The 14,482-nt window shown below is 37.9% G+C and overlaps 1 protein-coding gene across 1 annotated transcript in view; it reads left to right on the forward strand.

Annotated features, from left to right (window-relative positions):
* The window catches only part of lrrc7 (leucine rich repeat containing 7), a 110,542-nt gene that overhangs the window by 45,707 nt on the left and 50,353 nt on the right, over nt 1–14,482 (forward strand). Inside the window, exons 2-6 of the mRNA XM_036570272.1 lie at nt 2,268–2,470; nt 8,676–8,793; nt 9,230–9,308; nt 10,246–10,335; nt 11,389–11,445. Of these exons, the coding sequence (XP_036426165.1) occupies nt 2,268–2,470; nt 8,676–8,793; nt 9,230–9,308; nt 10,246–10,335; nt 11,389–11,445 (547 nt within the window). The remainder of the gene's footprint in view (nt 1–2,267; nt 2,471–8,675; nt 8,794–9,229; nt 9,309–10,245; nt 10,336–11,388; nt 11,446–14,482) is intronic.

Below are 14,482 nucleotides of genomic sequence, written 5' to 3' on the forward strand. Positions count from 1 at the left end.
TGTGTTAACACACAACAAATCATGACAGCTTTTTTTAGTATGTTTCTGCTTTACCACCAAAACCAAAAATTACTACATCAGATAATTTCTGTAAGGTAATGCAGGGTGATCCAAAAAGATTCATCCGATTTCAAAGCGCCATATTTTTACAACCGTGAGGCGCCTATGAACCAATCGCATACCAATTGAAAGAGGGGGTCTGACTGTCCCCGGAAGATGGCTCCCTTCAGTCTGCGAGGAGATGGCAACCCACTGAGCAGAAAGCATTTTGCATTCTCCACTTCAATAAGAGTGAAACTGTGCAACGTGATTTTCATCGGCAGTGAACCTTCAACAGCTCAGAGCGTTCGTCATTGGTTCCACAACACTAGATGATCTCCAAAATCGCACCAAAAGAGCCGCGAGTACAGTGACACCCAACATGCTCAATTGAGTATAGGATGAATTTGACTATCGCGTTGATGTTGTCCGTACAGCTGGAGGACGTCATATTGAGCACTAAAATTTCATAATAAACTTTTTGCTCACTTAAACCATTTACAATTTATGATTTATAGGTGAAATCAATCATTTTGAAATCGGATGAATCTTTTTGAATCACCCTGTATTTGACCTGCAGCACATTTGGTCAGTTTCTGAAGAAGAGTATAACAGCAGGCCATCATCATATTCTGAACCTGTCACTACTCCTAAGCACGCTTTTTAGTTGGCAGCTATGACCACTAAACAACCAACAAATTGGGATTAGCCAGAAACAGATTACAATTCAGCAAATAGGATGAGCTGTGAAATGCTTTACAGACTGACTGGGGAAAAAAGGCATTCAGGTTAATCTGGCAAGTACTGTGGTATTGAAAGTACTGAATCTGATGTTCCGACAGTTTTATGGCTCTGTTCATGGCAGTGCAATAAAGTTGGCTTTGTGTTGGGCATTCGTTGGATATACGACTTTCTTTCCTCAGTATCTCATGAAATCAACATCCAAAAATGTCAAACATGCATCTTTTTCACACCTGAGAAAGCAGAGAATAAAATGACTGTCAGTTTCAAAATCATCTGTCGTTAAATTTCAGAGAACATTATATTTTAGAAGCACAGGTCACTGATGCTTTAGTCAGTAAGGGACTACTGACGTTTTTCAAAGTATTATTTCCCAGTGTCTTTAGGTAAAAGAAGGCAAAATCACATGTAGTAAAGAGAGTGGCTTACTGTAACTTGGATTTGTAGAAGACTTGCAGAAAGCCGCTCTCTTCACTACAAGTGATGTAATGTGATTTTGCCTTCTTTTACCTAAATACATGGGAAATATGGTGTGCACTGTATAGACTGTCTCCTTAATGGCTAAAGCAGTTGTTTCTGAATCATTACGTCCTTTTAACAATAGACATTTTAGAAAATATATTTGGTTGTAGTTTGTTCTCTGTCTTTCAGGAGTGGGAAAATGTGCCTGCAACCGAACCACAGCCATGATTTTATCCGTGTTAACACACTCCCTCTCCTGTTCTGTTGCTCTAGTAATACTTTATAATCTGTTGTAATATTGTAACATCTTTTACGTGATATGGTCAAATTTTGGCCGGCATTCTTTTTTTACCAAAATAATTTGTTGGATGACATGAATATCATGATTCATATCAACACCCAGAGAACTTCTGTGATTGGTCAGGATGCTCACAGCACTCAAAAAACTTTGAGTGATTGGATATTTCAGCCTTCAGCAATATCAGTATTAAAAAGGCCAATACTGTGGTAATGATTAATGATCTTTTTGCAGCTCTAGTACGTCACCACTTAAAGTCTTAAAAAAGACTTAAAAATGATAATAAACCACACACACACACACACACACACACACACACACACACACATCATCTAAACCGCTTATCCCTCGGGGTCGCGGTGGGGTGCTGGAGCCTATCCCAGCTGTCATTAGCCGGAAGGCAGGATACACCCTGGACAGGTCGCCAGTCCATCACAGGGCGATAATAAACCATTATAAAATAAAATATTCCAAATGCGTTCCTCTAGAATCATTCATTATTAGTATTTCTTGTGAAACATCCCACAGTGTCTGTGTAATATGACTTGTTAGTGGTGCAGTGGTCATTTTGTTGCTTATGTACTTGAGTCATCATGAAGAGAGATGGCACTAATTACGTAATTCTGCTTGTGTGGACGTTAATGGCACCTACATCGTTTTTGGTGTGAAAACTGGCACCCATCTTTGTGTAAGTGAGGCTAAGCTGTATTCTCTCTGTGCTCTGCAGTGCAGGGACTGGAGATGACTACCAAGAGGAAGATCATCGGCCGCCTGGTGCCATGCCGATGCTTCCGGGGGGAGGAGGAGGTCATCTCAGTGCTGGACTACTCCCACTGCAGCCTGCAGCAGGTACCCAAGGAGATCTTCAGCTTCGAACGCACCCTGGAGGAGCTCTACCTGGATGCCAACCAAATCGAGGAGCTGCCTAAGGTACTTAATACACTCATTCTGTGTTCTGCTCTTCTCCTTTGATAGCGTGATCTAACAACGATAAAAAGGTGTGCATGTCATCGGAGGGGAAGAAAATGAATCCAATTCAATGCTGTAACAAACCTGTTTTGAAATAGCACACACACTGTGCGATTTAATGTTGTTAACAGTGTGTATCTTCCTATGGGGTAGTAGAGTGTTTGAGTAGTTTGAGCCACTTTTTCGGTGCTCATCTTAAGTGAAGTGCTTCAGTTAAAAACAGCATTTTAAAGCTTAGCAGTTTTTTTCATCATTGGAATGGTATCAGCTGAGACTTTCAGCTGATAGAATTAATATTGGTGTCAGTATCATAAAGCAAAAAGGGACATTGTGCCATATCTAATAAGAAAAATGGTTATACTAGGGTTAAACATATCCATAGCCTTTTATGTTATTGATACAGGGCGTAGCATCTGACCGCTGATTTCTGACCTCTGAAATAAAAAGTTCTCCAATGCCAATGAAAATCCACCTTACTTTCCACCTTACCTGCTGTGGTATGTCTGTCAGTTCCTAGAGTAATTATTGTTAGCTAGTTAAATGCAAGGTCAGCTATTGTGTGTTGTGTTTAATATTGAAAAATGTTTTTTTTTCGCTGATTGCGGTAATTGGTGGGGAGTTTTCAAATGATTTTTGGTGGTCATCATCTCCACTATACCAATATCTCTGTTCCCTAATGCTTGCTAGCTTCCTTCCCAACCTGTAACTACTCCCTCAACCTCCCCACCTGAAAAAAAAACATTAGATTCTGGCTACGCCACTGCTGTGATTTTGTTCTAAATTCTGTTCTAAATGTGTGCACATTCATCTACCATTGCAGTGCATCCATTCTTTTATGTAATGATAGACAACAACGTAAGACACAGAAAACTTCATTTCCACGTGCTGGTACATTTTACTACACCTAATGAGGACATGTAATGGGCACAAAGACAGGGTCTTTGGAGTTACCGATGATAATACATCACGTAAAATAGGATTAAACATGTACAGTTGACTTCTTTTGAAATTAAAATGTTCTTGCTGTTACTTTTTCAGTTAGTAAGCCAAATATCTGAATGTTTTGTTAAAATGGCTATTTGCTAAAACTTGGGGAGGATGTTGCTTCAGCACTTGATCATTAATGGGTCTTTCTCTGAATGTAGATCAGGTTTTTCCTAAATAATGATTTGATGGTTTTCTTTTTCCAAACTATTGTTAAAAGCACATATTGAACCTTTTTTGACCCAAAAGTGCCCTGAAACTAGGGATGTGCATTCCAACTAATTTAGTGAGGATCCGTTAGTGTTAATGAAAGGATAATCAGTTAACTGCAGGGAAAGGAAAAAAGCAGAAAAAAACTTAGCACTGGTATTGCACAAAAAGAATTTTGAAAAATACCAGCACGTTTTACTTTTCATAGCAGCTGAGGGAAATCAGTAGGTTTTTCATAATGGATGAGTAAAAGAGGGTGTGTCAGATGAACTGATGAGCTAAAACTACAGCTGACCGGTACATTGCTGGGTGCTGATGAAGACTCGTCATCTTACAGGTCTTTTCTCCTCAGTGGCCAATGTGCCAACATATTAGCTTGTCAACGAAATATCTTTTAACTTGTGGCAGAGTGAACTGTTTCTGGACCTAGCTAACATCAGCTAGAGCAGTTACCCTGTAGTTATCTCTGCATTCTCAGTCACATCCTTAACAATATGTCCTTGGCAGTATGCACTCATTAAGACACTTGTGTTTCGGGGTAGCATAATATGCATACTTACTTGCAAGTAAACTCAACTTATTTTACAGTCCTCTTAAAACACTACACTTCCATTTCATTGAATATTTGGTCTGTATGTTTTTTCTGTCTTACTGCGATTAATTGTAACAGATAACCCGATAGGGATTCCAGTATCCAGGTACTGGCACCTCGTTCAGTTAACTGAGTAGTTGAGTACCCGTACACATTCCTGATCACAACGGTGCACAGGGTTTAGAAATTTTCAGTGAAGCACTGTCAGTTATATTGTCATATAAATGTAGTGTTGTTTTCCTCAAAATAAACCTGGTTAGTATTTAATATGTGTTGTTTTCGTGAAGTGACAAGGAAAACATGCTTGTCTGAATTAAACCATTTGGAAAAGCTAGGTGTCTCCAGACTTTTGATGGTCACTCCATGTTCACAACAAGAAACATATGTTCATACGCTTTGTATTTTAAGCCTGGTACAGCATGAGAGGACTGTTATGGTGCTTGCAGTTCTGTAATAATACAGAGCAGGCACATTTTTGAACCAGAGACTGTAGTTTGTTTTTTGTTAGGGCAGTTATGGAAATGTTATCATGTCAATTAATGCAGACTTTTCACATTTTTTGTAGCAAAAACTGTCCCACGCTATCTGCGGCCTGGGCGCGTTGGTTCTCGTGCGACCTATTGCGTGATGGCATTATCTATGCTTTGAAAATAATATCAGTGACCTATTCAGCTCTAACTGCCGACACGATTCATTTACTGAACTACAGCTCTTAAGTTTATAGCATGCTTTGGCATAATGAGATTTGGTATTATCTCCCACTAGTAAACAAGCTTTTTTGGGTTATGGGTTAGGAGAACATTTCCTCTAGAGGCATTGCTTTAGCTCATGGTCCTGAATACATTCATGGCACACACTACTGTATAGCATTGCTAAAACAGAACCATGGACAGCTCCTGCTTTTCTGCACAGCACAGAAGATTTGTAATTCACTTGGATGAGGACCTTCTGAGCACAAAGAGCATAGTCTGTCAGTTTTTGTTTCATCTCATTAATTTCATCTCATATATGTCTACCTAGACTTAAATTAAAACAGTGGATGGCAGGGAAAGGACAGGGTTTCTGAGGGGTTTGTGCCCATATGGCTCATCAGTGGAGTTACATAAGAGGCATTCAGAGCTGGAGAAAGTACTCTTTTTTATGAGTGCTGATCTTATGGGGTTGGTGCCTTGAGCTCCTTTAGACTCGGTGTTCTTCTTATGTCCATTAAAATGGCCCTTCACCAGCCCACAACTACTTTTAAACCATAATTGTGGCTAATAATAGACTGTGTTTTGCTGATATTTTCTCCCTGAACAGGAAGCTTTTCTGAAGGCACGAATGTAAGAGAACATACTCAGCCTACGTTAATCTGTTAAGAGAGAGCCCCTACTATGATGCTTTTTTTAATTCACAGTGGTAGCCTAGCATAGCTGCTTTGTGTACCCCTGCTGCTGTCAGATAGTATAAGATGAGACGTAATATTAGTAATGCTGATAAAATAAATTAGTGCATTGTTAGATGCTCTTCATTAGTGCTGTCCAGCCGTCTTAGGCCACATTCACAAGGACATCTTAGTATCCATTAAAAAAAAAAAACAAAAACAAACATACATACAAAATTCAGAGACCACCCCATCATTTCACTTTCAGTCAAAACGGCCATTAAACACAAGTTCATCAGCATCAGGAAAAAGCAGAAAATATACATTTAACAGAAAAGTACACAAAAGCATCAATAGCTAAATATCATGTTAACAATTTCAGTATTTAATATGCCCACACTTTGCCTACATCCCACTATTTCCGGCTAACTCCACCCCTGGCTCAGCTTTGAAGAATGCTCAAAAATGGGAGGGGCACGTTGGGAGGGGAACTGCAGTGATCTACAGGTTTGGAGGTGGGTCTGCAAGGGAACCTGGGCGGGCTGGGCTGCTGTGTTTTATAGCTAACTTTAGCTACCAGAAAATATGGAGAGTGACAGAATCAAACCGCACTTTTGCAACTTCGAGGTCTTACAAGGTTGAAGATTTTTCTCCACTACCATCCCCATCTTCAACAAGGGGGAAGGTGTTTCTGATCAGACAGTGTGTTGAGCCTTTCCACTATGAGCCACTGACTCAAGCTGCCTAAGAGTTAACATAGCGCCAGAAAATGATTAGCAGCAAGCAGCAGAGGCGTCCGAATGGTAGAACATTCCCTAAAATCATGACAGCTAGCTTCTAATTATCTGTTCAGCAGGTCCATATTTGATATAACTCAAGTCCTGTTTTCCTAGATGTACTGAATTCTGAATAAATAAAGTGGATTTCTTTGAACACTGGCCAAGTTCCATTCAGTTTGACATAAAGCTCTGAAAAACATGCTTCTATTAGGCCATTAGGGTAACATTTCCTTCTATACAGGTGCACGTGTGGGCACTGTACAAAGCTCTCAGTTGTTGAGAACATTTGCAGTAGGGAGGTGGCCAAGGTATGTTAAAAGTTAATGCAGAAAAAAGCTAACCCAATCTTTGTGGCCTAAGCTAGTTAGCTTACGCTAGCCATTTTCTAGCATTTCCAGCATCAAAACCTAGCTTTTAGCATGCTGCCTGTTTGATTCCAAGCACAGAAGTGTAACAGGGAGACTGCATTGTACCAAACAGGTTCTTCATAGATGTGACCAGGTTCAGGTCGTACACTGCCTCACTTGTCATCCAGTGTTTGCTGCAGTGGCCCTAAATACCTTACGTTCTACAAGCTGTTCATGGCACTTCTCAGCAGCTGTATTGGAGGCTTGCAAGAATCCTCACTTAATTGGTCCTTCAGGTTACCTAATCCTATGATGTTTATCAAGATAAGGCTAGTTAAGTCTAAAAGGCTAAAAAGTACAGTATCTACAAATACAATAAATAAGAATTACCAATAATAATTAACTAGAACTCTAAATAACACACTAAATGCGATGAGACGATATGTATAGAAAAACATCCAAAACGTGCCAATGTTCTCTCTCGCTCTAGCTTGTTTCATATTTATGAGCGCAAACGAGCAGAGCCGTCTCTCTACATGGCTCTGGGCACGAGTAGGGCGTCATCATTTTAAGCAAGGCTGGTGTATATTATTATTACAGAACAATGCATTTCAGCTGTTAATGAAAAAAAGGTCTTAGGGTATAGTTGCTCTTTAATACAGCTTCCAGTCTTTGCAGACGTACATTCAATTCTTGGAAGAAATCTGCAGGGGTATTTTTCCACACCTCCAAAGTTCAGTCTTAGCAGTTGGTCGCGTTTTCTGTTTCTCACAATACAAGAAATCCCAAACACATTCAAAGACGCTGAGGTCTGGACTCTGGAGTGAACAGTCCAGTGTTTTGAGAACACCAGCAGCTTCTTTTCAGGATTTTTCTAACCTAAAGCAAGTTTAAAGATTCATTTTCTCCTCTCTCTCAAAAATGAAAGCTTTTTGCTTGTATATTTTGATAATTCTTGAATTCTGGTTTTGGTACCTTTTTATGTCCCTTTCCCTTATGCACTCTCAGAAAAAAAGGTCTGAAACCGTCTCTAGGGCAGTGCCCCTCCTGTATCTGGGGTTATGAAAAGGTACAAATACATACTTTTCACCTGGACAAACTTATTTAAGGTTCACAATTTGACCTTAAAACCACTGTTGTACCTTTGAGGGCACATTTACATTGTTTGTACCTTGATGAACGAAAAGTGTACCTGCACAGAAGCTTAATTTCTAACAGTGTACTAGTAAATTATCTTGTATGTAATCTTCTCATATATATATGAGAGTGATATATATACATATACAGTGATATATATGTATATATACAGTGATATATATACATATATATCACTGGCTGTTTTACTGGAAATTAAATAAATGAGGGTGGACTCTGACTTTTGTATGGTGGATTGTTGTGCTGCAGTGCTTATCTTTGAAAAGAACTGAATGAATACAAATTGTAACACAGTCAGAGTGTGAACCAAAATGTATCGTTTTCATTAAACTTTAGATTTTTACACTTTAGTTTAGCTAGCTGTAGTGCTGTTATGGCACAGCTCTGGATGTGAGCTGACAACAGTGATTAGTTTCTCTTCCGCTTGCTCAGTTTCAAAGTGACTGATGCTCCGCCCCACACTGCCTCCTATTGGCTGGTGTGTTTTCCTGCATGCTTACATCAGAGTATATATTCAATTCAATCGAGCGTAATTGTTGCACGTTGCCACGGATTGGTGTCTGTTGTCTGTCAGCACATTGTTCTCACCAAAGTCAGTGGCAAGAAGTTTGATTTTGATGGATACCAAAATGTCCTTGTCAACACAGGTTGAAGCAGTTTCAGACTTAAAGTTGAATTTCAGTGTAATGATCAACACACCTGACTCTTTCTTTCTCTCTTTCCCTTTCTATATCAGCAACTCTTCAACTGTCAGGCCCTCCGGAAGCTGAGTATTCCTGATAATGACCTCTCCAACCTGCCAGCCACCATCGCTAGCCTTGTAAACCTGAAGGAATTAGATATAAGTAAAAACGGTACGTTCTGCAGGTCATATCATGGTGTTCAGCAGCTTCATTCATGAATGCTGCAGACTTAAAAATTGTGTGTATTTGTACTACATTCTTAAAAATAAAGGTTCCTAAATGGTTCTTGACATGAAAGTAAACTTCTAACTGCTGTGGAACCTTTACAGTATGTGGACGTTCTTTAATCCTTAAAGAGGTTCTTCACACTCACACGTCTCATTTACAAAAACAGATCTTTATGGCACCATCAGTTGAAAGACTTTTTGGGGGAACTAAAAAAGGTTCTTCACTGGCATAACTCCAAATAACCATTTCATGTTCTTTAAGAGTGTAGAGCAGCATTTTCACTATGTTTTGCTGAAAATCATTAAACTAAATGTACATATTTTAACAGAGTTCAAATTCTATTATTTTGGTGATGTAAACTATTTCCTTTTTCCTTCAGGCATTCAAGAGTTTCCAGACAATATCAAGTGCTGTAAATGTTTATCAGTTGTAGAGGCCAGTGTAAATCCCATAACCAAGTAAGTATCCGCGACACACATATGAAGCGTATTGAGTCACACAACTTGAAAATCTCCTTTGTAATGCAAAGAAAAGAAAAAAAGTTGAAATGCACTTTAAATAGGTTGCATCATCCATCTACTCACAGAGAATAGTGTGTTGATGGATGATGCAACCCATTTAAAGTGTATTTCAAATTCTTGTCTTTTCTCACCATTAACAGTTTCTTGCAGGTTTTGTGCTGCTGCCACCGGTTAGATCACATGGAAACAACTCATTTACACTGCATATCATTGCACAGATGCACCACTCTTGCCCTGTTCAATATTTCAGATAGCTTAAAAGAATTTGTAGACATACTTTTATACATATTGCACGAATTAGGGTTTAGGATACCTCTTAGAGCAGAGGAATAAAACAGGGAATAAGAAATCAGTAAAAACTCTTTTCATACAGTTTTTTTTCTGGATTGTTCCAAAAGATTGAATGATTAAACATATGTTTGAATTATGGAGCAGCATCGTGCCTTAATACTACATGGGGAAAACACAGTGTCTTAAAAATGAATTAAACTTTGTTCGAGGGGAGAACAGAGTTTAATTAAGACACGTTTCAGTTCTTGTTTCGTGTTCTTGCTGGTAAAAACATCAGAGCTCTAATATTTATCACAGCTGAAAAGTCCTTAAACTTTGACTCACCGTGACTTAATTTGTGGCGGGAGATTAAAAGTGGAAGGCGCTGATGTTCTGTGGCACGCTCACTCTCCTCTCACTTTACCATCTTAATCTTTAATCTTTCGAGGAGCCACCTGCACTCTGCAGCTAGCAGTGAAAGGGGAAGTGTAATGGGATTATAGCAGGGCCTCCTTACCTCTCAGTGGGTCTGAGGTACTTAACGCTTATTGAGTGATGTGCTGCTGGCCTTTAACAGGGTGCCATCTCCTCTCTGTTCCCTCAGACTCCCCGATGGCTTCACCCAGCTCCTCAACCTGACACAGCTCTTCTTAAACGACGCCTTCCTCGAGTACCTACCCGCCAACTTTGGGAGGTAAGCGCTAACTGCAGCTACGCTAACTGAGGTTGTCCTTTGGTATGATTGTTTGTGTAGCTTTATTAATGGACTTTGAGTGCTTAAATGAGACCTTAAAGGGCCTGCATCCCACATTTCCAATATATTCCAATGTCTGAAGTGTTTAATGCCTATAAAAGGAACCTCAAATTAAGTTATTGTATAAAATGGTTATGAAATGCTGCCTGATGCCTGAAACATTGTTTTATGATTGTTTTAAAAATACATTAGTGGTGAAGGGATACGTGTAGGGTGTTGTAAGGCAAAATAGTCCCAAAAAAATGTTAAGGTTTATCACTGTTTTACCGATATGAATAACAGTTATGAATGAGTGTTGATTGGTCATTTTGAAAAGTAAATAAAATCCCCCTGGTTCCTCACCACCGCTGTAAAGAAATGTGAATTGGTCTGTTTTTCTGTAATCAATCATTTCCCATCTAACCACTTTAAATGATTTGTTTACATCTCAGTGACTGAATAAAGCTGGAATTTTGAAAAGCCAATGAAATTCCCCTTTAATATGTGACTTTTCTGTGCTTGAATATGTATGAATTGTGTTTTTAGTTATCTGAGGTGAGAGCAAAGAAAAATATCCAGCTTTAATTAGGGCAATAAAGTTTCTATTCTATTCTGTTCTATTCTATTCATTTGAAGCCTCTGCCTTTTTACACTTAGCACAGAAACCTGTCAGGTTGCTCTTTAGCACTCACACACTTTGTTTAGTCATTGTTTAAGTGTCCTTGAGCTTCTAGATATGAGCTTCACCTCTTTGACAAAGGCTGACAGTGACTTGCCCAAGGCTTGCATTGATGCACAGAGCCCCAGCATCTAAAGCTGTTTGATAATGAATGGCTATTCCATATGGATAAGAAAGAAAATTTGTGATTTTAGTAATGGCAGTGTACAAAAGCTCAGTTAAGAAGCTTTTAGCTTTAGGTTTCATTGTGCTCTGCAAACCTGCAGGATAATGTGTGTGAGAGAAATGCACTTTATGTGAATTAACTGAATCAATTACGACACTCTGCCTTTCAGATTGTCCAAATTACGCATCCTGGAACTTCGAGAGAATCACCTGAAAACCATGCCAAAGTGAGTGACGTGGGTGTGTTTTCATGAGTTTATTGTTGCACAAGTAAGTCTATTGGTCTGTTTACATCAGAGACGTTATACAAACACTGCTTATGTAAGGGAATACAGAGGAGTTGAAAGACTGTGTCTTTTATGTTGATGCTCACATTTGGGTGATTTTAAGGAATGCGAATATAGTATGTGGTGATAAACGAGAGTGAGATGTAAAAATGGCAGAAATAAAAATCTGATAAGTTATTAAATTATAATGTAAAAATAATATATTAATCAGTAAATACATGTTGAAAAAGTGAAAAAGTAAAATGGTTGTGTGAGTCAGGTTTACATAGTGCTGTATTTGTGAATACCTCAGCAATTGTCTGTTAGAACTGCTACTGCTTATGGCATAGATGTGTTCTTCCTGGGCTTTCATGGCATCAACTAGCTTAATTTTAGTGTTACATACAGTATCATGCAAAAATCTTTTTTTCAGCATCAGGACAAGAGCAGAAAACACAGAAGTCTTAAGAACTAAGAGTTATATCAACTTTATGTCTACTCTTTTCCTTATTACAGCTTCCATTTTTTTCAGTAGACTTGCCAGTTTTTAAGGAAATCTTCTACAGGGATTTTTTCCACACCTCCAAATTTCAGTCTTAAAAGTTAATTGCTTTTTCTACTTTAGATTCACATGGTTTCAGACGCATAGCATTGAGTTGTCTTCTCACTGTGAAGAATGGACAAAAACATCAGTGTAACAAGAGTAGAGCTTGATTTTATCTTCTCTCCCAAAGATGAAAGCTTTAAGTACTGTTTATCTGATGGTGACAGTTTTGGTGGGCTACCAGGTCTTGTATTGTTGTTTTGAGTCCCATTTTCTCTTTGTATTTTAATATTTTTTCAACTCCAGTTTTTGAAACCAGATTTTTTTACTTATTTTACTTTGTCGTTCCTCTTCTTTATGCAAGTGGATTATCTTATATCTAATCTCTTCAGAAATATCTCCTGAAAATGCTTGAAAAAAACTTATACTTAACCCTCTATTGCACGATGTTGCCTGAGGGCAACAAACACATTTTCCTTGCATATTTAAAGACAGCAACAGGGTTACCAATAACGGGAAGAGTTTGAGTAAGTCAATAAAAAGCATGTACTTGGTCATACTATCTCTTAGTGGGCACATTTAAACTTTTTTTAATATTCAGTATTAATATTCTTAGTTATGAGAATTTGCAGAAATATGTTTATTGCCTAGAAGCAAAATGTGAGTGAGATAGCGTGTGCCAGTAGAATGGATTTAGCCAGTCACAAGCCAGGTCTCACCACTTCAGGGAACATGGCTCTGCATAATTTCTTCCCATTGTCGCACAATGTTACCTCAAGGCAACATACTCCAAAAGGACCACTGCACGTATTAATTAAAAAAAAATGTTTTTTAATTTTTATGATTGGGTCCGGAAAAATAAATCAAGGACCATTTAGTGCAAGAATAGTGAACTAACTCTCTCACTTTTGTAAAGTACTGTTTATAGCTTTTTGACTAATGGGTACATTATAGAGAGGATTTTTTAGAGTTATTATATGCAGGCTCTCTTAAACATAGTCCCGTCATTAACAATGTCTATGACATTTCATTCACTTTAGTCTATTTAATGCGCCCACCTAGTTCCGCTGGCCCACCTCAGCATTTGCACTTCTGTTTGCTGTTATCTTGCAAATCTTGCGTAATTCACTTTTTCTTTTTAAGTTATGGCATAAAGTATTCATGTTGTTCATCCATTTTCATCCAGTTTCTAGATGAAAGAGTGTCCAGGTATGAAGCAGAGGTAAAGGCAGTGGAGCCTATAATGTAGCTCATAATATAGTCAATCACTGTCAGGGCTCAACAGAGGAACACTTATTGCACCCAGTACTTCATGCAGGCTGATTTGCTTAGATGTTCTGGTTTGTATTTCAACATTACAACCCCCCATACTTTCATCAGAGCCAGTCTGGATGCAGTTTGGCTTCATGTTCTTTTATTCTGTTTTCCTGGAGGTAGAATATGAAATGATTGTCTTCACATACATACAAGGATGAAGCCACAAAGTATCTGAAAAGTCATCTTCTGTTGGTGATCTGTTGGTGAACAGTTTCAGAGTACAGGAGTATCAGCAGTGTGATGAGTTAAGCTTAAAATTATAAGCTACACATTAACAGCAATTAGCCTGTAAATGTGAATATTAACAACAAGTTTTTTGTGATTGTTGCGTGATTTTGCAGCAGCTTTTTTCTATATGTGAATTAATATTTGAACTTTGCTTTTGGAAATCTTGCAATAAAACTACAGAAATTTGTGATGATTGTGAGCCTGATATATTTAAGTAGGATTAATTTATTCTTTTATATTAAGTGTACCTCTGAGAAGCAAAAGAATACAGACTCAAGATTAAATAAAAATAACCATCATATTTCTACAGTCAAATATTCGAGGAAATGAGGAAGAGTAGTAAAGTGCACTCAAACTAATTTTGGTAAAACATCAAGTAGCACTGCGTAACTGTGAACTAGGCCTGGGCAGTGTCTAAAAACAATTAGCAATTAGCTATTAGCTTATTTTCTGGTTAAAAATCAGGATTATATATATATATATATATATATATATATATATATATATATATATATATATATATAATTTGTCCTTCCAGGAATCTGCAATAAAAAAATTATTTGAATTATTTTTTTATTGCAGATTCCTGGAAGGACTGAAGTTGTCTTTTGTAATTGGAGAGATATTGGTGGGAAACTGTAAACTTCAACTATACAATTGTATAACAAGATTATTTGGTCAATTGTAGCTGTTAATATCTTGACTTGGAGCTGGGTAATATGGAAAAATATGTTGCAGTAAATATTTTAGAAAAATATCTCAATTAAAAAAGAAGGATAAAGGAAAAAATACTGTGGCATTCATGCTAACAACAAATGATCATATTTAAGTAAATAAGGCCTGAATAATTCATTAAGTAAAAGAAGTGGCACGAGTTAAGCGTATAAGTCGTTGGATTTATTAATGCCT

The sequence above is a fragment of the Colossoma macropomum genome, unplaced genomic scaffold, assembly GCF_904425465.1.
Source record: "Colossoma macropomum unplaced genomic scaffold, Colossoma_macropomum, whole genome shotgun sequence".
Lineage (NCBI taxonomy): Eukaryota > Metazoa > Chordata > Actinopteri > Characiformes > Serrasalmidae > Colossoma > Colossoma macropomum.